At 42.9% G+C, this 24,213-nt stretch overlaps 1 protein-coding gene and 1 pseudogene across 1 annotated transcript in view; one reads left to right on the forward strand and one right to left on the reverse strand.

Moving 5' to 3' along the window:
• Positions 1-24,213, reverse strand: part of SLC17A8 (solute carrier family 17 member 8) — a 53,461-nt gene that overhangs the window by 21,573 nt on the left and 7,675 nt on the right. Inside the window, exons 2-4 of the mRNA XM_075553209.1 lie at positions 11,632-11,888; positions 3,471-3,585; positions 97-211 (exon numbers count right to left, since the gene is read on the reverse strand). Coding sequence (XP_075409324.1) covers positions 97-211; positions 3,471-3,585; positions 11,632-11,888 — 487 coding nt within the window. The remainder of the gene's footprint in view (positions 1-96; positions 212-3,470; positions 3,586-11,631; positions 11,889-24,213) is intronic.
• On the forward strand, positions 11,965-13,216 carry LOC142450538 (26S proteasome regulatory subunit 10B pseudogene; annotated as a pseudogene).

Raw genomic sequence — 24,213 nt, forward strand, 5'->3', positions numbered from 1 at the left:
GGAAGAAAAGAAGATTGCCTAAAACAGATTTTCTTCAGAAAATTTTTTAGTCACACTGACTCCAGCCATATTCCAATCTATCAGGAAAGTACCTACCTCCACCAGACCTTGTAAAATTCGGACACACATGACACAGCCGTAATGCACTCTGGCTGCAGACGGAATGAACATGTTCAGAGCTGATGTTAGGAAAATGGCCGCTCCGAAGACCCTGGGGGCCCAAACATGGTGTTACTGGGCTGTCCCGAGGACGGCTGTCACACTTCAATCACACATCAGAAGAGAACAACACAATTGTGGAAGGTCTCGTGAAATGACTTCAGAGAAATAAATGTTGTGGTAGGGTCGGTGCCCCAAGCTAAACTTCAGGCCTGCTTTGAGCTTGGAACACTGAACCAATTACGGGTGCAGTTTGGTAGCATAGGGATCTGCTACCTGGATGATGTCCTTAGGAGTTGGAGAAGAGCCCGAGTGAAGTGAGCTTGCTGGACACCCAATGTTCTGCCTGGTCTTACCTAACAGACACATTCTGATTTTTGATCTGTGACTTCTGTGACTCGGGGAGCCCCGGTTCCCTATTTGGCTGCTCGGCACAAGGTCAGTAGTTTGTATGCAGGGAGCCATTCTGAAGGTGAACGATGAGGCTGTCCACTTCTGTAAAAATTTATAGCCTTGGAACCCCAAAGGGTCAGTTCTCTAGTCTACTCTATAGGGTCGCTATGAGTCACAGTAGACTCCATTGCAGTGAGCGTTTGCGGGTTTGTACATTTGGGGTGTGTCTCCTGGGTCCTCGCCTTGTTCTAACTTACCGGATGGAATTCTATCAAGAACTGCACTGTGTCCTGAGGCCAGCCAAGGATAAAGCGAGCTGGGCCTTGTCTTAGTTCCCTAAGCACCACCACCATTTCCCCAACCACCTTCTCATGTCGTGTCCCATCCAGCCTGGTCCAGGGTGTCCTGGCCAAAAGAATCAGCCAACGCATTCTTCTTACCACACATGCTAGTGCCATCTCAGTCCTTTCTATATTCTGGGGATACGGTGTGTAATTTTGGCTTAGGGTCTAAGTAACTCAGGAGACCTCACAGCTACGAATACTTAGGCACTTTGAAAAAGAACACACGCAAATGTAACTGATGCTCATGGAAGCATGATTCACAATAGTCAAAAGATGGAAACAACCTAAGTATCCTTCAAAAGCATAATAGGTAAACAAGTCATGGTGCGTATCATTGCAAGAAGATATTACTCAATCATAAAAGACGTGAAGTCCTGATACCTACTACCACCTAAGTGAACCTTGAAAACAATGTGCTAAGTAAAGTAAATCAAACTCCCAAAGGCAAATATTGTATGAGCACACTAAATGTTGTATGATCACTCTAAGCTAAGATAATAGAGAAAAGGCGGTGCATAGGGTCAAAAGCGGATTAGTGGTCACTAGAAGCTGGGGGCAAGAGGGGAGGTCTGGATTAATGGGTAATGCGTTTCTGTTTGGGATGGTGGGGAAATGCTTGGAAATAATAACAATAGCTGTACAATATTCTGAGTGTAACTAATGTCACTACAATTAGCAAATGTGTTATTTTACCTCTTTTTTTCTATTGGATCTCTAATGAACTAGGAGTTGAGTGTTGCACTGCACACTAAAAGGTGGGACATATGAACCTGCAAGCCTGGCCTCCAGAGGAAGATGTGGCAGTCTGCTTCTGTAAAGACGACAGTCTAGGAAAGCCAACGGGACAATTCTCGTCTGTCCTACAGGGTCACTATGTGACAGCACGGGGGTTCATTTTGATTTTTATACATATTTACAGAAAACTATTTTTAGAAACAACACCATAAGTAAGAATAAAGGACATGAATTAGACAGAAACATAACTAAATAAAGCCTAACGCATGTGCAAACTCCTTACGGTAAGGACTTGCAAACTTTTTACCTGGATCCATAAAACTAAACATATGCTATGTCATCACTCAATGCAATGTCACACATAGAGATGTACTTGAAACAAGTTTTGTAAGTCAATACTTACCTTCAAATGTGTAACATATTCAGATATATTTTTTCTTTTACTCCATTTGATTACATTTTCTTCTATCTCTTTCTCATATTAAATGTTCATTGGTAAATCACTAAATTGATTTAATAGCCATCTAACTGTACTCTAGAGATTAGAAAATGCTGCTATATAAATGTTAATAAACTTTTCAAAATCCATAAATGGAAAGTCATATGACAGATACAATGGGAAGGGGCATGTTTCCTGTACTTCTTTCTGCTACAATGCACTCCACCACATCGCCCCCCAGTGGCTGTTCTTTTCTCCTTTTGTGCCCTGGTTTGTTGCTGTCAAGTGCCGTCAGTAGGCTCTGATTCCTAGCCATGCCAGGGACCACAGAGTGAAACGCTGCCCATCCTGCACCGTCTTGGTGAGCCCCGATGGAGGCGAGCCCACTGTGGTAGCCCCTGTGTCAGGTCATCTCCTTCAAGGTCTTCCTCTTTGTCACAGACCCTGTATTGTACCAAGCAGTGTGCTCTTGATAACAGACTCAAAGTCAGGGAGATGATGTCTCACTGTCCTTGCTTCTAACAAACAGGCAGGCTTACCTCTTTTGAGATAGATTGGCTCACTCTTCTGCGTCCATAGTCTAGTCATTGTTCTTCCCCAGCACTGTGCTTCCAATGCATCGGTTCTTCCTCGGTCTTCCTTATTCTTTGTCCAGCTTTTGAATGCATCTGGGGTGCTTGAAAATACCCCGGCTTGCATCAGGCACACCTTAGTACTCAAAGTGACATCTTCGCCCTGGGGCATTTTAAAGAAGTCTTTGCCAGATCTATTCAAGGCAGTGTATTTTAAATGTCTTGATTGGGGGGGGGGGGTGCGAGGGGGGGCTGTTTATTATGGATCCACTTAAAATGAAATCCCTGACAACTTCCATCTTTCCTCCACTTATCCTGATATTTCTCATTGATTTAATTGTGAGGGTTTTAGTTTTTGAGGGAAAATTCATATCGAAGACTGCAGTCCTTGATCTTCGTCACTAATACCTCTTTACTCTCAGCAAACAAGGCTGGCCCATCCGCATTTCGTGGCTTGATAAGGAGTCTTCCTCCCATTCGGATGCCGAAATCTCAGATTATTTGTTAAGCATACAGATTGAGTAAGTGTGGTGTAAGGACACAACCCTGACACATACCTTTCCTAGTTTTAAACCATGCACTATCCCCCGTTCAGGTGTTTGGTTCAAATGACTGCCTCTTGGTCTTAAAGAGTAGCAAAGAGAATTAGATTGAACCGAAAAGTAGATAGAAACTTTCAAGACCATTTGGGATCAAGAGCTGTGAATTGCATCTATTTAGATGCTTCTGTCCTCATTCTGCACCCCTAACTTGGGGGCTGACTGTACAGATTTTGTAAAAGTACAAACCATATGTTGAGCTGGGCAGTTACCATATCCATTATCTTACCTGTTAGCAGCAAACTTGTTTGAGATGAAACCGCCTGGAATCTGTGTCATAATATAACCCCAGAAAAAAGATCCATGGATCAGGCCCACCGTCTCTGGATCCCAGTTAAACTGAGCTATCTGGAAACAAGAAATCAGATATATCGACATGTGTGTTTAAAAAAAAAAGAAGGAAGGAAAAGATGATAACGAAAAAATGTTACCACCGGATATTGCTGATAATTCAACCTAGTACCCCACTAGGCCCTCTTTCCGTCCTTCCTTTACTCAGCAAATATTGATGGAGGCCCCACCCACCTGTCAGTTTGTCACACTGTAGCGGTTTGCATGTTGCTGTGATACTGGAAGTTATGTCTTCGTACTTCAAATCCAAACAAGGCTACCCCTGGTGGATATGTTTCAGTAGAGCACTCCTTTCGGACTAAAACAGATGAAGAAGAAAGGCCTGGCTATCTACCTCCCCAAACCATCAATCCCTGAGTTACAACAGGACAACTCTGATATGAGACTGGAGGAGGAGCCCCCTAGGTTGGAAGGCCTGACGCACTAGCCGCAAGATTGCACTCAAGCACACCAGCAATCATGAAGATGGGGCAGAAGGGGGCAGGCAATATGTCCTTCTGCTCCAAGTATCCTTGCCCTGGAGGATCTAAAACAATTGCCTGAGAGTTCATAGCAACACTGTGTGCTGGGGGTGTAGCGGGGAACAAAGCTCAGTCCCTGCTTCTATGATGCTCCCATTCCACTGAAAGAACATAGAGATGTGTACAAATTAAAAAACAACAATGGATATTTGGCACAGCAAATAACGATAAATACCTAGGAGAAAATCAATCATCAGATACAAACAAGCAAACAAAAAAGCTCTAGGCTTGCGAGGCTGTTTCCTAGGCAATTCAGTTCAGTGACTAGTCCAGTCTGAAGACATCAAGGAAATCAAATTTTGAAGTCTCTTATGTCTCAGTGTGGATCATAAAACTCATAGTGGTTACACGTTGGGCCGCTAACTTCAAGGGCAGCAGTTTGAAACCAACAGCTGCTCCAAGGGAGAAAGATGGGATTTCTACTCCCATAACAATGTCCAGTCTCAGAAACTCACAGGTGTGGTTCTTCCCTGTCCTGTATGGTCACTGTGAGTCGGTGCCAACTCGATGGCAGTGAGTTTGGTGACTTTGGCTTACCTACCATAGAATGTGTGAGGGTAAAACAGCATGAAGAATTATAATAGGACGATTCTTCTGCTTCAAGATGGTTGCGTGTCCCACGTTATCACAATATGTAGAATAGATGAGACTGGCCCTTTTTGTTACTGTGAATGGATAGCTACAACGCACTCTCCCAGAAATATTGGGTCACTGAACATGTGATTCTCTATGAATCAGTTCTCCTTTTCTCAGCAAAATAACCCATTCTTTTCAAGACTTCTTACAGATGTTCCTTTCTCTGAGGAACTTTCCAAACTTTCCTCCAGTTGCACCAGCTGCTCTTTCCTGGGCTTGTCCTACAAACCCCCGGGCACACGCAGTGCTGTCCACAAACTAGCTCTTCCTGCGCCAGTGTCCATTTCTCACACGGGTGGGCAAGCAGCTCAAAGGGAGGAACCATGTCTTGTTTGGGAGCAAAACAGGGACAAGCACATATTTGCTGAGTGAATAAACAAAAAGATGGCTTTCTAAAGTGTTGATGTGAAAAGACATGGTGTTTTTGTTGTTGAGTGAGAATGTCTAACTCCCTATATAGTATGTGATGAAGCTTCATTGCTTTGAGGAGTCCTGGTGGAGATGGCTAATAAGCATTGGACTGGTAACATAAGGTCAGTGGTTCAAACCTACCAAATGACAGTGGGAGAAAGCAATATGCTCCTGTACAGACCTTTACCCTTGGAAACTCTATATAAGGTCATTACAAGTCATAATCAACTCATGGATGGGGGTTGGTTGGGGTTTTTTAAAATATTTTCTTCTTTAATCTTCACAATACTTTCAGGTACTTAAGGTAAATTAAGTCATTTGGGCTACACAATAACCCTATTAGCCTCATTTCACAATAAGTGCCTGTGGGGTTAGCAAAGAATTGATAGAAAGGCCATTGGCTGCCTAATACTTTGTCCCCAAGCCATAGCCCCCGCTGTCCTGTTTGCTTCATGGGACACTCCGCAAGGACCACCACAACTTCAACTGAAAGAACCAAGCCATAGGCCGGCCTCAGCCAATCAGCTGTTCTCACCCTGGCCCTCACTCTCACCAGAGATTCCAGTTGTATAATCGCGAGAACTCTTGAACTTGGCCTCTTGGAGTTACTGGCAAGTCAATTGGCTTTCTAGGAAGACAAAGCTCTGGGAACTTAAGCTTTGGAGGGCAGCGAGATGTCAGGAAAAGAAGAGGAAGCCGTCTGGGGAGAGGCACAAGGAAGTGTATCCAATACCGGTGACTCAGAGGAGAGACTTTGTGGGGCAAGCAAGCCAGACACCTTAGACCTTGTCTTGTTCCCATGTGATCCACCTTCTACAGAGTGTCTGCTCCTGCTTGGAAACCTACTTCTCACTTGTCTACTCTATTAGAGTTTAAATTTTGGGCACCTGGTTTGCAGAAGGCTGTGGATGACAGAGAGGCAGAGAAAAAGAGGAAGACCCTGGACAAGATGGAGTGACACAGTGGCAATGGCATAAGCACAATTGTGAGGATGGGGCAGGGTTGGGCGGTTTCATTCTGTTGTGCATAGGGATCCGTGCTGACTCGATGGGATCTGACAACAACATGGATGACAGTGAAAAGCCAAAATCCATGTGCAGATTCCCCCACGTAGATTAGGCCTCCATTGAGTTCCTTCTGATCACCAACTAGGGATGAGAACAATCTTGCCCTCGGGCAGAGTGCACTGGAAACTGGAGTATCTCCACTCGTCTCCGGTCATTCCAGGGAGGGGCATTCTCTCTTAGGGGCTTGCCTGGGTGTATCATGATGGACGGTACTGAGAGTCACATAGTCATGTCATGCCCTGTCTTGATCGAAAGGCCCTGGACCCATTTTGTAAGCTTTCTAATATAATATGTATGTCCCGATCAAGGTTCCATTCCAGTTTCTGTATTCCCACTGTAAAGTGAGATGTATTGATCTGTCACTGATCATGAATGTGTGATCATTTTCCTTGTGTTCCATGACTTACTTAAGCAGTTGTGCGCTTGGGCCATTTTGGTCACATGTTATTGGTCTCCCTCATTCAGATGTGCTGTCTTTGTCCGTTTCTTGTCTCTGTCCCACGTAAGAAACGTTTTCCTCTCCCCCTGTCTAAAACTGAGGCTGAGAGGAAAGTGGTCACTAAACAAAGTGCCCAAGAGAGAGGAGTTTAGAAGATCAAAGGCATAAACATGACCTGAACAGTTACAACGTTGCCAGTAGTAGATCCTCCACCCACCTAAAGGATGGGGGCTGAACCTGACCAGGTTACAAAAAGTTTCTGTTTGTATTGTCTTCTTCATTTTTGTTTGTTCATATCAGAGTGTTCCTCGGAGGTGTGATGTCAATGGAGGTCACCCTCTTGAAGCTGTTACAGGCTTTTCTGTTTTTCAGTGTAGGAAACCCAGAACTGATGGACTATAAGGATGGCAGGAAGAATACAGGGTTCAGGGGAGGGGGTTACAGTGATGGAGGGGGTGTAAAGGAAAGGCTGTGTCACAGAGTCCATGTAGAAAAAGAATGTTGGGGAACTGACTGTATTAGCAATTGTATGTTCTCCTTGATGTGACTGAAATATGGAATGATAAATGTATCAAATCCCAACTAATATAAAAATTAAAAATAAATAAATCAACAACAACAAGGAAATTTTCTCCTTAAACTGTATTAGATATTAGGGCCGGGTCACCTTTGTACCGTAAAACCACATGCTCAGCTGATAGCTCGCCATGCTCTACTCAGACAAGAGAAAGAATGATGTGCTACAATGGGAGTTGAAATAGAGCTTCTGAAATGCTCTCACCATCCTGATCTTGAGGCCAGAGAAAACGATGTAAAGCACAGTTTAGATCTTAATCAATTCCGCAGACTCTAAAGAGCAAAACCATGGAAACGAGCATTGTTCCTTGCGTTTCTCAAAATGTCTTTTCCATATAGCTCAAAGCCGGCTCCACTGACCCGGGCCTATCTTTTCAGACAACAAATGAATGCCAAACAGCATCTCATTTAGACCTGGGCCTCAGCAGGCAAGCGTTAATTCGTTGGCCTTGCTCACAAAAGACTGAAAGAATACATGTGATACACATCTGAGGGCATGCTAATATACATCAGTCTTATTTTTTAAATGCATGACTTCCTCCCTCCATCCCTTACACACACCCACACACAAACCAGGAGACCCCTTTAGGACCAACGCAGCCATGCCATCAAACAGAGGAGTTAGAAGCATCTCCATGGAGCTGTTTTCCTGCAGCACAATAATCTCTTTGCTATAAATCAATCAATCAATAAATAAATGAATAAATAAATACAAAGCCTGCAGGCCAACTAAAGACTTCCTTTGTAATGGATTGAAATCAAATTTTCCCAAACGACTGTCCCAGGTGGTGCTAAGAGAGGCAGCCTGACAGAAAATGTCCTGTGATCAGGTAAGTCCAAGAAATAACTGCCTGCCACATCCCCCTCTTGGAGAGTCATTGGACACAGGATGGTAATGGTTCTTGTGAGGGCCAAAGAGAAGACACTCATTGAATCTAGAGGACACGTGTCCCTAATTCATGCAGCACTGTCTTTGTGGCATAGCGTACATCCACATATAACCCCTCCCAGGGGGACGGACAACAGAAAAGTGGGTGCAGGGAGACAAAGGTTAGTGTAAGACATGAAAAAATAATAATTTATAAATTATCAAGGGTTCATGAAGGAGGGAGGGAGGGGAAAAAACAAGAAGCTGATACCAAGGGCACAAGTAGAAAGAAAATGTTTAGAAATTGATGATGCAACCAATGTACAAATGTACTTGACACAATGGATGGATGGATGGATTGTGATAAGAGTTGTAGGAGCCCCCAATAAAATGATTTTTTAAAAAGAGTAATTTCCCAAACAAAAGTTTGGGAAACTGCTCTGAATGATTCTCCAAATACAAATGAGGACCAGAGAATGATTAAATTTATCTTTGCAAGAAGACGGATTTCCACACGAGACATTCCATCATGTGTGCATTCAGTGGGGTAAAACATGTAGTTATTGGGTGTACACTGATGCATGTTAGTTTGTTTTTTCTCTCAAAGTTTTCAATACTTTTCTAGCCTTACCATTAGAGAGGAGTCCTTGGGTGGTACACACTATGAACACATTCAAGTGCTAACCCCAAGATCGGAGGTGGGTGTGCACACAGAAGAAAGGCCTCTGATCTCTGTCATAAACCAGCCACTGAAAACGCTGTGGAGCGCGGTCCTACCTACTCTGACACATCTGGAATAGGTACGAGTCACAATTGACTCGCCTGTAATTGGTGGAACTGACACCATTCGAGAAACAAACTAAACACTATCGTCCCTGTGATCTCTAAAGTCTACTCCTTTTCTTTGTTTTAATACTTTTATTGGGGGCTCTTATAGCTCTTATCACAATCCACACATTCCTCCAGTGTGCCAAGCACATTTGCACATAGGCGGCCATCATCATTTTCAAAGCATTCTCTTCCCTCTTGAGCCCCTGATATCAGTTCGCCATTTCTTCCCCCGCCCTCCCTCACAAACCCTTGATAAGTTATAGATTATTTTTCCATAAGTCTACTCCTTTTAAGAGATAGCAGAAGTCTGCCTCTGAACTGACTGCTGTCTCAACTGTTATCTAACTTCCATGTGGGATCCTCCCACTAGGCAGCAGGTGTTCTAGAACAGATCATCTCTCTGTTGCAAGCTCATCTCTGAAGGGGGAGCCTCCCAGGCCTATTAGGAGCTGGAATCTGTTTTCTTTGCTGTCACTGTCTGTTGATGGTCACCCTTGACATAGAGTTGAATTTGAGGGTAAACTTGGAAGGAATCCTTCCTCCTAAGGGTTCTCAACCTGAAGTCTGTGCGTGGAATCCTAGGGGAACCAGTGAACTTGGAAGGGGGGTGTGGAAATTGATGTGTTTACTGTCACAACTTCACTGACAATTAACTGCCATTTAGCCTGCCCTCCAGTCATGAATGCAGACAGCAAGCACAGGAGTATTAGGAGAATTATCAGCACCTGTGACTCTGTCCCCAGTGGAAATCATAACTTGTTCCAATCACATTTCAAGCTATCATTAACAGTTTCAACGTTAAAATTGCAGTGGTTTTTAGATCCATGACTGGATTTTGTCCTCGAGGGTGGTTCAAAAGCCCCTCTGCTTCCTTGTCACACTTGATTTTAAAATATTTTGGTATCTGCATTTTAGTATCACTTGCTTCATAATCTGAAGGCACCCTAGTGACTCAATGCGAAGCATTGGGCTGCCAGCTGCAAAGTCGGCAGTTCAAGCCCATGAATCACTGTGTGAGAGAGAGATGAGGCTGTCCATTCCAGTGAAGCGTTACCGTCTCAGAAACCCAATGAGGGTCCTGCTCTGTCCTATGTGAATGCCGCTGTCCAAGTTGACGACAACAGGGAAACTGAGTGAGTTCCTTTATCATCCTATGTATTTTATTTCAGGATTTGAAAGATTATTTTGACAAAGGGTTCAAACTCTTCACTAGGTCATCCAAGAGGTTCATGAGGGAAAAAAGAACTCCTAATTCAGTTCCTGAAGCAACGCGTGACTCTCTGCCCACGTGCTTTACACTTGGCGTGCCTTCCTACGGCGAGGCTTTGCGTTACATTCCACCAAAACCCTCTGCTGGCAAATGCCTCTTCATCTTTTATGTCCAGCCACCAACTTCACTGGGAAGTCAGTCATGATGTCAAAGTCTGGAAGGGCCCCCTCTATAGCAGGTGGCCTGGGTCCCCAAGAGCTCCATGGAAACTATTGGGTGAAAAGTGTCCAATGAGAAACATAATACTGGATGTGTTATACAACCCCATTGGGAGGACTATGTAAGTCATGTTAAGCATTTTTCCTAATGGCAAGTTGTTCTACCTGGTTTCCCCACCAGCTAAAGGGAAATCACCTTCTCCAAGACAGACATGCCCCCACCCCACACCTCTGGACTTGAATTACCATTGAGGTTGTCTGGGCACCTTTGTAGGAGGGTCTTGATTTAGGGTGACTGTAGAACAATATTATATGGCAGAAACTGCTTGGTCTTCCCCCTCTGGCCACAACATGAGAAACTGACTTTAGGAGCTGAAGTGAGACCTCGGTTAAAGTAGTTCTGAAGATAAGGAGGTGATCTATGGATCAGGAGCCTGATTGGGCAGGTGAACCACCTCGTGGCTTGGGAGACTGGATTCAAAGATTAAATGAACTGAAAACAGATGCCTTTGCCTCGGTCTTTATTAGAAGAGGTCCCCTTCTACACGACCTTGAATGCCCTATGCACCTACAACGTGAATTGTGATTTCGTACTAGTCCGTGTCCATCAGGACCAAGGCCCACTCTGTATCATTTTGCAGAGTGTCTGGCACATGGTCCCCACTATACATTTTGTTATTAATAAATTATTTTAATGGAGGCTCTTACAGCTCACAAACCATACATCAATTGTATCAAACACATTTGTCCATATGTTGCCATCATTGTTTTTAAAACATTTTCATTCTGCTTGAGCCCTTGGTATCAGCTCCTCTTTTTTCTGTCCCTCCCCCACCCTCCCACCCCCCTGAACCCCTAATAAATTAAAATTATCATTATTTTCATATCTTACACCACCCACTGTCTCCTTTCCCCCATGTTTCTTTTGTTTGTTCCCCAGGGGCCAAGGTGGGAGGGTTTATGTGTTGATCTTTATAGTCGGTTCCCCATTTTTCCCCCTTCTCTCCCTGCCTTCCCCCTACTATTCTTGGGGGGTTATCTGTCAGATTCTGTACCAGCCAACATGCTCCAGTCTTGCCTGATCTGTGAGGTCAAACTGGGGTCATGATAGTAGGGAGGAGGAAGCATTAAAGAACTGGAGGAATGCTGCCCCACTCTACATTTTTGTCACATCAGTGAATGAATTACAATGCTTTCTCTCACTTAGCTAACTACTTCTCTACCCAGTAGTGGGCAAAAGAACTTCCACCATAGATTGACACCAACCTGAATTTCTGGTTTTCCATCAACGTACACAGTGCTGTTGTTGACCATTTCCACAATGGCAACTCCAAGATTGCATCGAATCCCAAAGGAAATGCAGAATCCCAGCCCGCTCATGATGGCGATGATGTAACGCTTGGGGACCCCACAGCAGTGGCAGTCACAGAGTGGGCGGCTTGGCCTGGCTGCCTGCACTGGCCTTCCTTCTTCATTCAGCTCTAAACTACCCTCTTCCTCATTGGTCCCATCGATTTTTCTGCATTGAAAGAATGAACAGAGGAGAAAAGCAAGGAGTTAGGGGATTCAAAAAAAAGAGAGATGCGTGACAGCTTCTCATTATGGCAGACTCTAGCGATAAGATGCTTCAGGCCTGCCTCAAGAAGCTACAGCACACAAGGATGGCCACCTGAAGGAGTTAAGGGAAGGACTTACCAAGCAATCTGAAAACTCTGAGAATGATCTGAAGGCCTTACGAAGTATTGGGCAGATTGCGAGTGAAGTGCTTAAGCGATTCACTGAGGAAAAATTGAGGTTAAAGCTACAAATGGACCAAGACATGTGGTGGGTTGTCGTTGACAGCTTGACAAAAGTGAGCTGAAGCCAGGAACAAGGGTTGCCTTGGCAATGACCCCATCAACCATCACGGATACTGGCCAAATGGAGGGACCCATGGGCTGACCTGTCTCACTGAGGACCTTGGGAATGTTTCTTACTCAGAGGCTGGAGGGCGATCAGAGCAGATCCAGAAATTAAGAGAGGCAACAGAACTACTTCTTACAAACCCAGAATTGTTCCCGTGTGTAGGAATAATACCTCCAAAAGGCAGCTTGCTATATGAACCACCGGCTACAGGAAAAACACTCATGGCACGAGCCGTGGCTAGTCCATTGGACTGCAATTTCATAAAGGTGGTTAGCTAGTTCTCCTGCAGGCAATCACCTTGGTGAAAGCGCTCATTCGATCTGAGAAGTGTTTAATTATGCCAGGGACCTTCCGCCAAGCACCATTTTTACGGATGAAATAGATGCAATCGGTGGTTGTCGGTTTTCTGAGGGTTCTTCAGCTGAGAGAGAGATTCCGAAAACCCTAATGGAGTTACTGAACCAAAAGGATGGAATTGATACTCTGCATTGAGTTAAAGTGATCGTGGCTACAGACAGATCAGCGACTCTGGATCCTGCTTGGCTGCGTCCTGGAAGATTAGATAGAGAAATACCTATTGATTTACCGAATGAGCAAGCAAGATTAGTTGTGTTGAAAATACATGCAGGAATAAAAAAAATACATGCAGGTCCCATTACAGAGCAGGATGAACTCGATTATGAAGCAATTGTGAAACTTTCCGACAGCTTTAAAGGAGTACAACTGAGAGACGTTTGCACTGAAGCAGGCATATTTGCAATTCGTGCTGATCATGATTTTGTAGCACAGGCAGACTTCAGGAAAGCAGTCTGAAAAGTAGCTGCTTCTGAGAAAGTTTTAGAGTCTAAATTGGACTACAAACCTGGGTCATTAGCTGTAAGGTTTTTGATGGGTACTAAAGTTACAGAAAACAATGTATTTACTGGCAATGTTTCACTATAGGTGTGTGAATAAAAGCATGCATGTATTTATCATGAAACTGGTAATTCAGTAATTCTACTTTTGAGAGTGGTACAGAAGAAATCTGTATATTTGTTAAGGTTGCATTTCTTGCAGCAGAAATTAAAAGGAGTGTTGATGCTTGCTGTATTTGTTATGTGAGCATTTTATAAACCATTGAAAATGCCTTTAGATAGTAGTACAAGAGAGCATTTCCTATGACTTATTTTCTACCATTTGTTTTCTTCATCCCCCAAATTAGAATAATACATTTGATTCTGTTCTCCTAAAACAAAGGGAAAAATGCATCAAGAAGGAAAAGGAAAACCCAAAGCAATTTGCATTATGAAAAGGAAATCACAATGGCTAACATGATTGATTTGCTGAACACTGTGCTGTCCTTTGATAAGCATTAAGTATTTCAATCTATAACAATCGGTTATTATCAAGACCATTGTATAGTTATGGAAACTAAGTCATTTGAGGTCAATTCAATTTCAGCATCTCTCCTTAATAAAAAATTTTACTGTTTCCTGTGGAAAAGGTATTGATTGGACATTTACATGGCAAGAACCATCTACATATCTATGTATGACCTTAGTTTTTGGTTCCTTGGCTGTTTTCTAAAAAGTATCTTTTTATACTGACAAAAAAAAGTGAAGGGAAGTACATTTGGCCTAACCCTTCGGTGAATCCCCTGTGACCATGGACGCTGCACTGTCATGCAGAATGCATCGGAAAGTGGATTATTGCAGATACAGTTAGTAACATTTTATCATTTGATCTTCCTTATGATCCCATTTTATATTTACTCTAGTTTTTAAATATTTTCTTCTTTCTTTTCAATTAGGTTATCTATTTTCCTTTGTTATTGCTGTTAATTTGGGTTTGTTTTTTATTTCAATGTTTTTCCACATATGAAATCCAGGGTAAGTAAATCTTTACAGACATAGCTGTACTCATGGCTCCTTGGGGACATAGCAGGAGAGGTTGGGAAGAAATAGAGAGCTAATAATGAGTATTAGGATGAAGAAAAGATTCTAAAGTTGATTATACTGATGATTGTACAGCTCATCTTAATGGAATTTAGATGATATGTGAATTATATACCAACACATTTTTTTCCCATTAACCCATTAGAAGATTCTTCTGTTTCTCTTTTTAAGTCCTATTAAAATGCAGGTGCAAGTGCTATTGTTGTGGACTAAGCCATGGCACCTACTCATTGTGACTTTATGTTGCAAAACATGTTTTGGTTCTGGACCATTCTCTCATCTTCCAGCATCTACCAGGCAGTGTTTGGTTGCTACCCTTAAAGATTCTCCTTGGCTAATTTTCAGAAGTAGTTCACCAGACCTTTCTTCCCATCTGTCTTAGTCTGGGATTGCCACTGAAAACAGTCCACCATGGTTGACCCTAACAATGTTTGAAATTCTAATAGTTTAGCTGTGACTATCATGGCAACACACCAGTCACCAAAGTCAAGAGACTAACAAATAGGTGGAGGTAAGGGCCACATTTCCTATCACAACATATATCAAGTTGGTTATGTATCTTTGTTTTGAAGAATTGGTCACTTGGAACCTATTATCTGGGTCCCAAAGTGTTGCCACCATCCCCTGGGGGTGCTGGAATGATTCGAGGGGCAGGGTGTGCAAATGCAGACACCTACATTCTGGACACTAACATTTTTCACTGCCAGAGGAATGCTGAGTAATTTTTTTTCCTGAAAGGGGGTGGTAGGTCAAATTAGTTTGGGAACTTATGATTTCGATGATAGGACTTTTCACGGACTCAACTCCACTGGTTCAAATAATGGTTCATACGTTAGAGTGAATTTACCATCTATTTTTTTAAAGCAAACTAAACTGAGTGGTTATTACCATCTTACATATTGTAACTCTTTTGAAGGACGTGCTATGCCCAATTATGGTTCAACTCTTTGGAAAAATAAACAATTCTGACAAAATTTTATAAATATTAGATTCAATAATGAACACTTAATACAATGGTTAACACAATGCTTAATTGAAACAGAAAGTACTTGTCACTAAACATCATCCAGACTGTTGTTTAGGCCTCAAGCAAAACTATGTTTAAGGTACATGTAGAGAGAAACAAATATACTCAGCTCCAGTTCAGGTCTTAGGTGTTTGCTGAGTGTCTCCTGTGTGTGTCAGGCATTACATTAAGCACTCTAGTACATCAAGCAGTGAGACATGTTCTTGGCCCTCCTCCAGCTCCCAGCTTGTTTGTTTGTAAGCCACTTAAAAAAAATAATTTTATTTGGGGGCTCTTATCACAATCCATCCATCCATCCATCGTGTCGAGCACATTTGTACATTTGTTGCCATCATCATTTTCAGAACATTTTCTTTCTACTTGAGCCCTTGATATCAGCTCCTCATTTCCTCTCTCCCTCATGAACCCTTGATAATTTTTTTTCATGACTTACCCTGGCTGCTGTCTCCCTTCATCCATTTTTCTGCTGTCTGTCTCCCTGGGAAGGGGGCATATGTAGATCATTGTGATCAGTTCTCCCTTTCTCCCTCCACCTTCCCCATTTCCCTCCTATTAGCACTACTCTCATTATTGGTCCTTTGGGGTTTATCTGTCCCTGTGTTTCCAGCTCTCATCTGTACCATTGTACAAGCTCTGGTCTAGCTAGATTTGTAAGGTAGAATTGAAGTCATGATAGTGGGAGGGGGGAGGAAAGGAAGCACAAAAAAACTAGAGGAAAGTTGTGTGTTTCATCAGTACTGTACTGCACCCTGACTGGCTCATCTCTTCCTTGTGACCCTTCTGTAAGGGGATGTCCAATAGGCTACAGATGGTCTTTGGGTCTCCACTCTACATTACCCCTCACTCACATTGATCTGATCTTTGTTCTGGGTCTTTGATAACTGATACCTGATCCCATTAACACTTGGTGATCACACAGGCTGGTGTGCTTTTACCATATGAATTTTGTTCCTTCTCAGATAGCTGGCCACTTGTTTATCTTCAAGCCTTTAAGACCACAGATGCTATAACTTTTGATAACCAGACACCATCAGCTTTCTTCACCACACTTGCTTATGCACCCATTTTGTCTTCAATGACCATGTCAGGAATGTGAGCATCACAGAATGCAGGGTTATTAGAACAGTGTTCTTGTGTTGAGGTAGTACTTGAGTAGAGGCCCAATGTCCATCTGCTACCTTAATACTTAACATATAAATATATATACATAGATCCATTTCAGCTCCCAGTCTTGATAGGCTGTAAAAAGAAAAACAGAGGACTTGCCAATGGGTTAATACAAGTCATTTTAATGTCTGGACAATGCAGCCTTTGTTGAAATGAAAGTGAGAGCAATGGTAAAGCAAGGGAAGGAGCTTTTGATGTAAACTTATAGGCTTAGATTAGACGCTTAATAAATCCATAAGAACAGTAAACCAGTGAGATGGGAACTCTAACAATTTCCTACCATTGCCTATCTGCATTTCCGCCACCCTTTCTGAATCCTCTTGTAGAAGCGTGGAGGTGGTTTACAGGAGACTGTCTATGCATCATCTCTCCCAGGTAAACCTCTTTCTCTGGACCAAACAAGGATCCAGGAATTGATGGACTAGCCATAGAAAGGTTTCAGAAAGCTGAAGAAGCACTGAAAGCATTCACTCGTCTATACCAGAACATTTGGAAGACCTGACCAACTGACAGGAAGAGATCCAAATGTGTGCCCACTCCAAAGAAAGGTGCCCAACAGAATGCTCAAACTATAGAATGATATCATTGTTATTGCACGCAAATAAACTTTCTCTTAAGCTCATCCAACAATGGTTGCAGCAACACATTGACAGGGAACTTCCAGAAACTCTGGCTGGATTCAGAAGAGGACATGGAACAAAGGATCTCATTACTGCAGTCAGATGGATCTTGGCTCAAAGTAGAGAATACTAGAAAGATGTTTACTTATGTTTCATTGACTAGACAGATATATTAGACAGTGTGGGCCATACTAAACTGTGGATAATCTACACTGCCCATGGGACACCCAACCCGTGGATTGTATCACTAGAGCTTGAGGTTCCTTTGAGACATGTTTTACCACACTACTGTTGTATACATCACTTGAGCTTCCTGTTTGCTGCCTGTGGCCAGACTGCCTGCATTGCTCTACAGAAGACTCAGCCGTCTGCTTCTTTGACCTTGGACTCAGCAGCCCTCATGAGCTGAAGAACTTCCAGTATTGTAACTGGTCCGCAGAAGTGAGTTGAACTGAGCCCTCTCAAGGCTCAGTTTATATATAAATAAAATCATAAGTGTCCTGGTTTTGTTTCTCTAGAGAACCCTACCTAATACATCTGTCAATCAGGTTAAAGCCTGACCACATTTGGAGGTGATAAGCAGATACATAGCTTACTGCAGCGCAGATATTCTTGCCATTAGTAGCCTGACACTTACCAAGGAGTGCTCCTTCCCATAAAGCCTTGGACGCTCTATGGAGCAGCTGTATTCTGTGACAAGGGGTCTTCCACGGATGCATAATCTGTTTCATGGAGTCATAATCAACATGCTAGTACACAACAATAACATATCTCACTGTGTTGATCTAACGATCAAGTAAGATAAGCATGCGAAAGTATAATACAATTATAATTAAGTGATTTTTTTACATCCTATCTCTACCTAAGCTAATATTAGTAATGCTATTATGACAATTGAGTCTCTGGGTGGCACAAATGGTTGATAACTTTGGCTTCTTACTAGACGAGTGGTGTTCAGAGGCTACCTGGAGGCAAGAGAGGGCTGATGTTGTACTGGAGGGGCAAACCTCATGAGTGGAGATTTTATGCAACACAGTTCTACTTGGACATACATGGGACCACCTTGAGTTGAAGCAAAGGGTTTATTATTATAATAATGTGCCAACACTAGAGCATGATCCAATCACAGAAATTCTTGGAGACCATGATGGGCTGGACAGTATGAATGGCACGCTCATCCAAATGGCTCTCCAAGCTAATACACGCAGGTCCTGTGCAGCAGAGGCTGAATGCTGCTTTTAAAACATGCTAGCTTCAAGACTTTGGCCACGTGACTTCACCACTTCGAAGCTGCAATATCCTCATCTCCAAAATGGTGCGAATCATAACAGCTATTTCATGGGCTTGCTTAATGCCTAAGTGATAGGGTGCATGCCAATAATTTTGTGCCTGGTAAATCAAAAAGGGTTATATTAATAAATGGTAAGTACAATGATTATTGTTATTAATAAAATTATGCCAATCGATCATCTTACCATCTCCCTATATGCAGGCAGATGCTTTAAACGAATTGTCATAAATAAAGATGGGTACTTTTCAATCCTGCCGAGACTCAGCTCTCCTATCTCGAGGAGCTTCATTGAAAACAGCCCTTGTTGCTGGGCTCTGAAGCCACCATGACTTTGTGGTGGAGGCCATTATGCACAAGCTGCTCACAAAACCCACTGTCATCGAGTCATTTCTGACTTATAGTGACCCTGAAGAACAGCGCAGAACTGCCCTGTGAGTTTCTAAGTCTGGAAGTCTTTCTGGGTGTAGAAAGCCTCATTCATCTGTCTTCTCCAGAGTGGCTGCTAATTTCAAACCACTGACATTGTGGTTCACAGCCCAATGTGTAGCCCACGGCGCCCCCAGGGCTCCTCCAGGGTTTCCAGCAGTCAAACGAACTAGGAGACAGACTTGCAGAAAGAACAGGCATGGCCAAGACCATGATCTGGACTTTTAGATTCCAGTACGATGAAAAAACAAGTCCCTGTCTTTAAGCCCTTGCCTGTGCCAGTCCTGTTAGGGTAGCAGTAAGTGACAGAGACAGTAAGTGTGCATCTGAAAGAGCCAGTTATCTCCGATTGTTTTCCACCCAATCTTTTTTTTAAAAAATCATTTTATTAGGGGCTCACACAACTCTTTTCACAGTCTGTACATACATCATTTGTGTCCAGCACATTCGTATGAATGTTGCCATCATCATTCTCAAAACACCTGCTTTCTACTTGAGCCCTTGGTATCAGCTCCTCATTTACCCCCTCCCTCCCAACTCCCCCTCCCCCTGAACCCTTGATAATTTATAAATAATTATTATTTTATCATATTTTACACCATCTGACGTCTCCCTCACCCAGTTCTCCGCTGTCCATCCTCCAGGGAGGAGGTTATGGAGACCTTGTCATCTGTTCCCCCTTTCTCCCTCACCCTCCCTCCACCCTCCTGATATTGCCACTCTCACCACTGGTCCTGAGGGGCTCATCTGTCCTGGATTCCCTGTATTTCCAGTTCCTATCTGTGTCAGTGAACATCCTCCAGTCCAGCGGGTTATATAAGGTAGAATTGGGATCATGATAGTGGGGGTAGGGGAAGGAAGCATTTAAGAACTAGAGGAAAATTGTATGTTTCATCATTGCTACACTGCACTCTGACTGGCTCATCACCTCCTCATATCCCTTATGCAAGGGGATGTCTAATTTCCCCCAGATGGGCCCTGGGTCCCCACTCTACACTCCCCCTCATTCACAATGCTATGATTTGGGGGGGGGTCTTTGATGTCTGATACCTGATCCCTTCGACACCTTGTCATCTCACAGGCTGTTGTGCATTTTCCATGTGGGATTTGTTGTTTCTCAGTTAGATGGCCCCTTGTTTATCTTCCAGCCTATGGGACCCCAGATTCTATATGTTTTGATAACTGGGCACCATCAGCTTTCTTCACCGCATTTGCCTGTGCACCCAGTTTGTCTTCAGCATTCTCCACACAATCTTTTCATTGTTTTTCCTACTGGAAAAAGCAAGGAAATTGTAGTACTTTATCTAACTTCTCTATTCTAGGTCCTTGGTGAAGCTCTTTATAGATCACTAATTTCATTAATCTTCACAATCATTTAGAGAAGCAAGATTTATTCTCATTGTGGTTGTTACATAATTCCATGTCAACTTGATAAATAGGTCTAGGAATAGAGTCTAGACTGTCAATCAGGTCACAGTCTGATGATGTCTCCTTGTGGATGTGACCTAATCATGAGCATTCTGGGAACTTCCTCTCTTCCTCCCTGGAGGCAGGACACACTTTCTCTCTGCTACACATTGTTGAAAAGCCATATGGAGTCACACTGATAGCAGCCAGAGCCCTGGAGATGCTTCCACTACCATTGGATCCACACGACTTTTCAACCACCAGCTTGTGATCTTCCTGCATTCAGCATCATTACATGTGCTGTGTGAGTCTGAAGAGGAATTTATAGACTAGCATTGGACTTAGGGGCTAATATCAGACTTATAGACTTGATCTGGGCTGGGATGTTTTCACAATATATAATTTCTCTTTGATATATATAGATATAGATATGGATTTGTTTCTCTAGTCAACCTAGCCTAACACACTCATTTTACTGTTCAGGAGACTAAGACTCGTTAACAGATCAGACCCATGACAGTTCAGAGACGTGCCCATGGATCACACAGCAGCAGTGGTGAAGACACAGTGCAACCCGATTTAATGTCAAGCCTGCTCCTACCAGGCATCTCTGCCATTTGGCATCCCTTAAAATTCTTCTATGCCATGGAAACGAATAAGGCATAGATTATGTGTTAGGCTGCTAACCGCAAGGCCAGCAGGTCAAACCCGCCAGCTATTCTGGAGAAGACTGAGGTTTTCTGCGCCCATAAAGGTTTACAGACTCAGAAACCCAAAGGGACAGTTCTGCTCAACCTTGCAGGGTCATTTATGAGTCAGAATCGACTGACTGGCAGTGAGTTTTTAATGGGAATTAATGAGAAAGCACCTAGAAAATATTGAGAGGCTCACCTAAATACGCTTTATTTTAAGTCCTGGAGACGCATAATGAAGGAGGATTAAGAAGATACTCTGACGTTAGACACTTCTGGGTTCAAATCCCAACTCTGCCCTTTATTGGCTAAGTTACTTCCCCTCTAAGCCTCAGTTCTCTCACGTGTGATAAAGGACTAGAACTACAGTGAACATTACATGGGATAAAGTTGATAAAGCATTTGGCATAATTCCTGGAATTTGATGAATAATTTATGTTATTGTTAGATGTGGTCAAGTAGACCCTGACCCATAGCAACTTCAAGTACAACAAAATGAAACACTGCCCAGTCCCAACCCATCTTAACCCTCAGTCCTCTGTTTGAGGCCACTGTTGTGGCCAATGTGTCAATCCTTCTCATTGCAGGTCTTCCTCTTTTTCTCTTACCTTCTGCCAAGACAATACCCAAACAGTCAATAAATGGTACATGCTAAACAATGGAGAGACTTAAAAATTTGACCCCAGAGTTAGGTGTTGGCTTGAAAGAGGATCTCATTCGTGTGATTTGAAGTAAATTAAATCCCAAAGGATTGCAAGAAAATGCACCTGGTCAACTGCTACCCAGTCAATGCTCACATAACACCTGTAACTTTTTAAAGTTCATATTCTCTTCTCCAGTAGATAGCAAACCCAATAAAGCCAGGAACCAAGTATCCCAAGCTCCCAGCAGTTTCACAATTTGGAGATGTTCCTCTCTGTTGGCTTTGCTTTCCTCCGAATAATGTCAGCCCTTCCTCCTCTCTCCCCATTTAACTGACAGTCAGCAGTAGATGCTTCATCAGAGAGTGCCGAGATGGAAAGAGGAGCACTTAGTCTCTATATTTTTAAAATTTTTATCTCAAAAGCCTGAGTGAGAGATGACAAATTGATGGCACACGGGCACATCTGTCCCATAGATATAAGTATGATCTGTTTGTGCTGTCTGATGTGTGTGTGTTCATTTTTATTGAGAGCCACTGCCAGAATTTTAAAAAATCAGAAACTTGCTCAAAATAAAATTTGTTAACTTCCAGCTTGTTTTGAGAGATGTGACGATCTGGTTTTGTTACGCCCACTTTCTCTCACGGCTGCACATCCTCTCAAGCTTCTGACAGTCATCATGATTCCCTACTGCTCCCATTTCACATGACATTTGCTCTACTTCTCTCATAATTACAAGAGACAAATATGTCTTGTCCTCTGTTAAACATAGAAAATTTTGAATTAGACCAAGAGCAACCATATACAGTAGACAAGCATCATCTGTGGCTGGCCCCTCTCGATAATATAAGCCCTGCCTTACCAATCCAGAGAAAGCCACTTTTTCCCAGGTCCCTTTTAAGCTATCTTGCAAGCGTGTGACAAGTAATCATATGAAATTCACGTGAAATTGAGAAACAGAGGAAGCAACAAGTCCATCCACACAGTGGGGAAATCATCGAACAACTTCATTAATATCACACACAAGTCAAAGTTTGCTACAGATAGGGCCGAAGCTGTGGCCACAGTCCATCAACAGGAAACTGCCAGGAATCCAAGCCAGAATCAGAAGAGGATGTGGTCTGAGCGATGCCAGAAAGATACTTGAAAAGGCCATGGATCGTGTCCGAGGCAGGGAGAAGGCTATTGGCCCACGCTTCACTGACTAGGCAAAAGCATTTGACTGTGTGGCTCATAACGAACTATGGACACTATTGTGAAGAATAGGACTTCCAGAGCACTCAATTATGCACATGCAGAACTTGTACATAGACCAAGAGACAGTTATGTTCACACAGCAAGGGAATAAAGAGTGTTTTAAAATCAAGTAAAGTGTGAATCACTGTTTGTGTAAATAGTGGCCAGTCACTTAAGAGTTTAATCTGTACATGTCAACAATTCATGTATTTCAGTTAGCAGTCAGCGCAAATTTGTAGAAAGGAGGCTCAGAAATAGTTCATGTTCACATGAAATGAATGACAATATGTGCTGATGTTCTTGTTGTTTCTCATAATATAGTCCTATTTGCCAATCTAGGCTCCCACATAACATCTCCAAACCATTCAATTTATAGCAAAGGGGGTACTTCAGTCTCTGTGACATATTATACCACTCAGAGCCGGCAGCCTGTCAAATCTGAAAACGCCTCTTAAGGATGCAGGTGAGGTACCAGCCTGGAGATGAATCTCTATGAGGATAGAGTGCTATCCTTCAGGATGCAGCATAGTGTATGAATCCCCAGCTATTTATACGGTGCTGTGTCTAGTGGTCACCCTATCTACATGTGACAGTGGACAATGAATAAAGAAGACTGAAGAAGAATCCATGCCTTTGAGTTGTGGTGTTGGTGGAAAGTACTGAAAGCACCATAGACTGCCAAAAGAACAAACCCTCTGTCTTGGAAGAAGTAGAGGCTAGGATGGTGAGACTTGGTCTCACGTACTCTGGACATGTTGGCAGGAGAAACAAATCTCTGAGAAGAATATCCTGCTTGGTAAAGCAGCGGGGCAGTGACAAAGAGGAAGACCTGCAACACAACGCACTGACAAAGTGGCTGCGGGAATGGGGTCATCAGAACTACTGTGAGGGTGGTCAGTGTTTCATTCTGTTGTACATTTTGTTCTGTTTTAGAGTCACTCTGAGTCAGAACAGCACTTAAAAAAAGAGACATTTCCAATATATAGGATACATGGGTCTGAAAAGCAACAAAAACAAACATATGAACCGGAACAATAAGTAACATCATGATAAACAGAGAAAAGATTGAAGTTGTCAAGAACCTCATCTTGCTTGGATCCACACTCAGTGTCGTGGAAGTAGCAGTCAAGAGGTCAAATGAAACCTTGCATTGGGTGGATCTGCATCAGGCAGACCTCTTCAAAGTGCTAGGGAGAATGATGCCACCGCGGTGATTAACGTGCTCTTAGCCCAAGCCAAGGCCTTTTTCAGTTGCTTCGAATGCGAGTGAAAGTTGGAAAATGAATCAGGAAGCAAGAGAAGAATCAATGCATTTACAGTACGATGCTGGTGAAGAATACTGAAAGTGCCACAGACTGCCAAAAGAACAAATCAATCTGTCTTGAAAGAAGTACAGCCAGAATGCTCCTTAGAAACCAGGATGACTAGACTCAAAGGTCTCACCTATTTGGAACATGTTATCAGGAGTTACCAGCCTCTGGGAAAGGACATCATGCTT

The sequence above is a fragment of the Tenrec ecaudatus genome, chromosome 6, assembly GCF_050624435.1.
Source record: "Tenrec ecaudatus isolate mTenEca1 chromosome 6, mTenEca1.hap1, whole genome shotgun sequence".
NCBI lineage: Eukaryota > Metazoa > Chordata > Mammalia > Afrosoricida > Tenrecidae > Tenrec > Tenrec ecaudatus.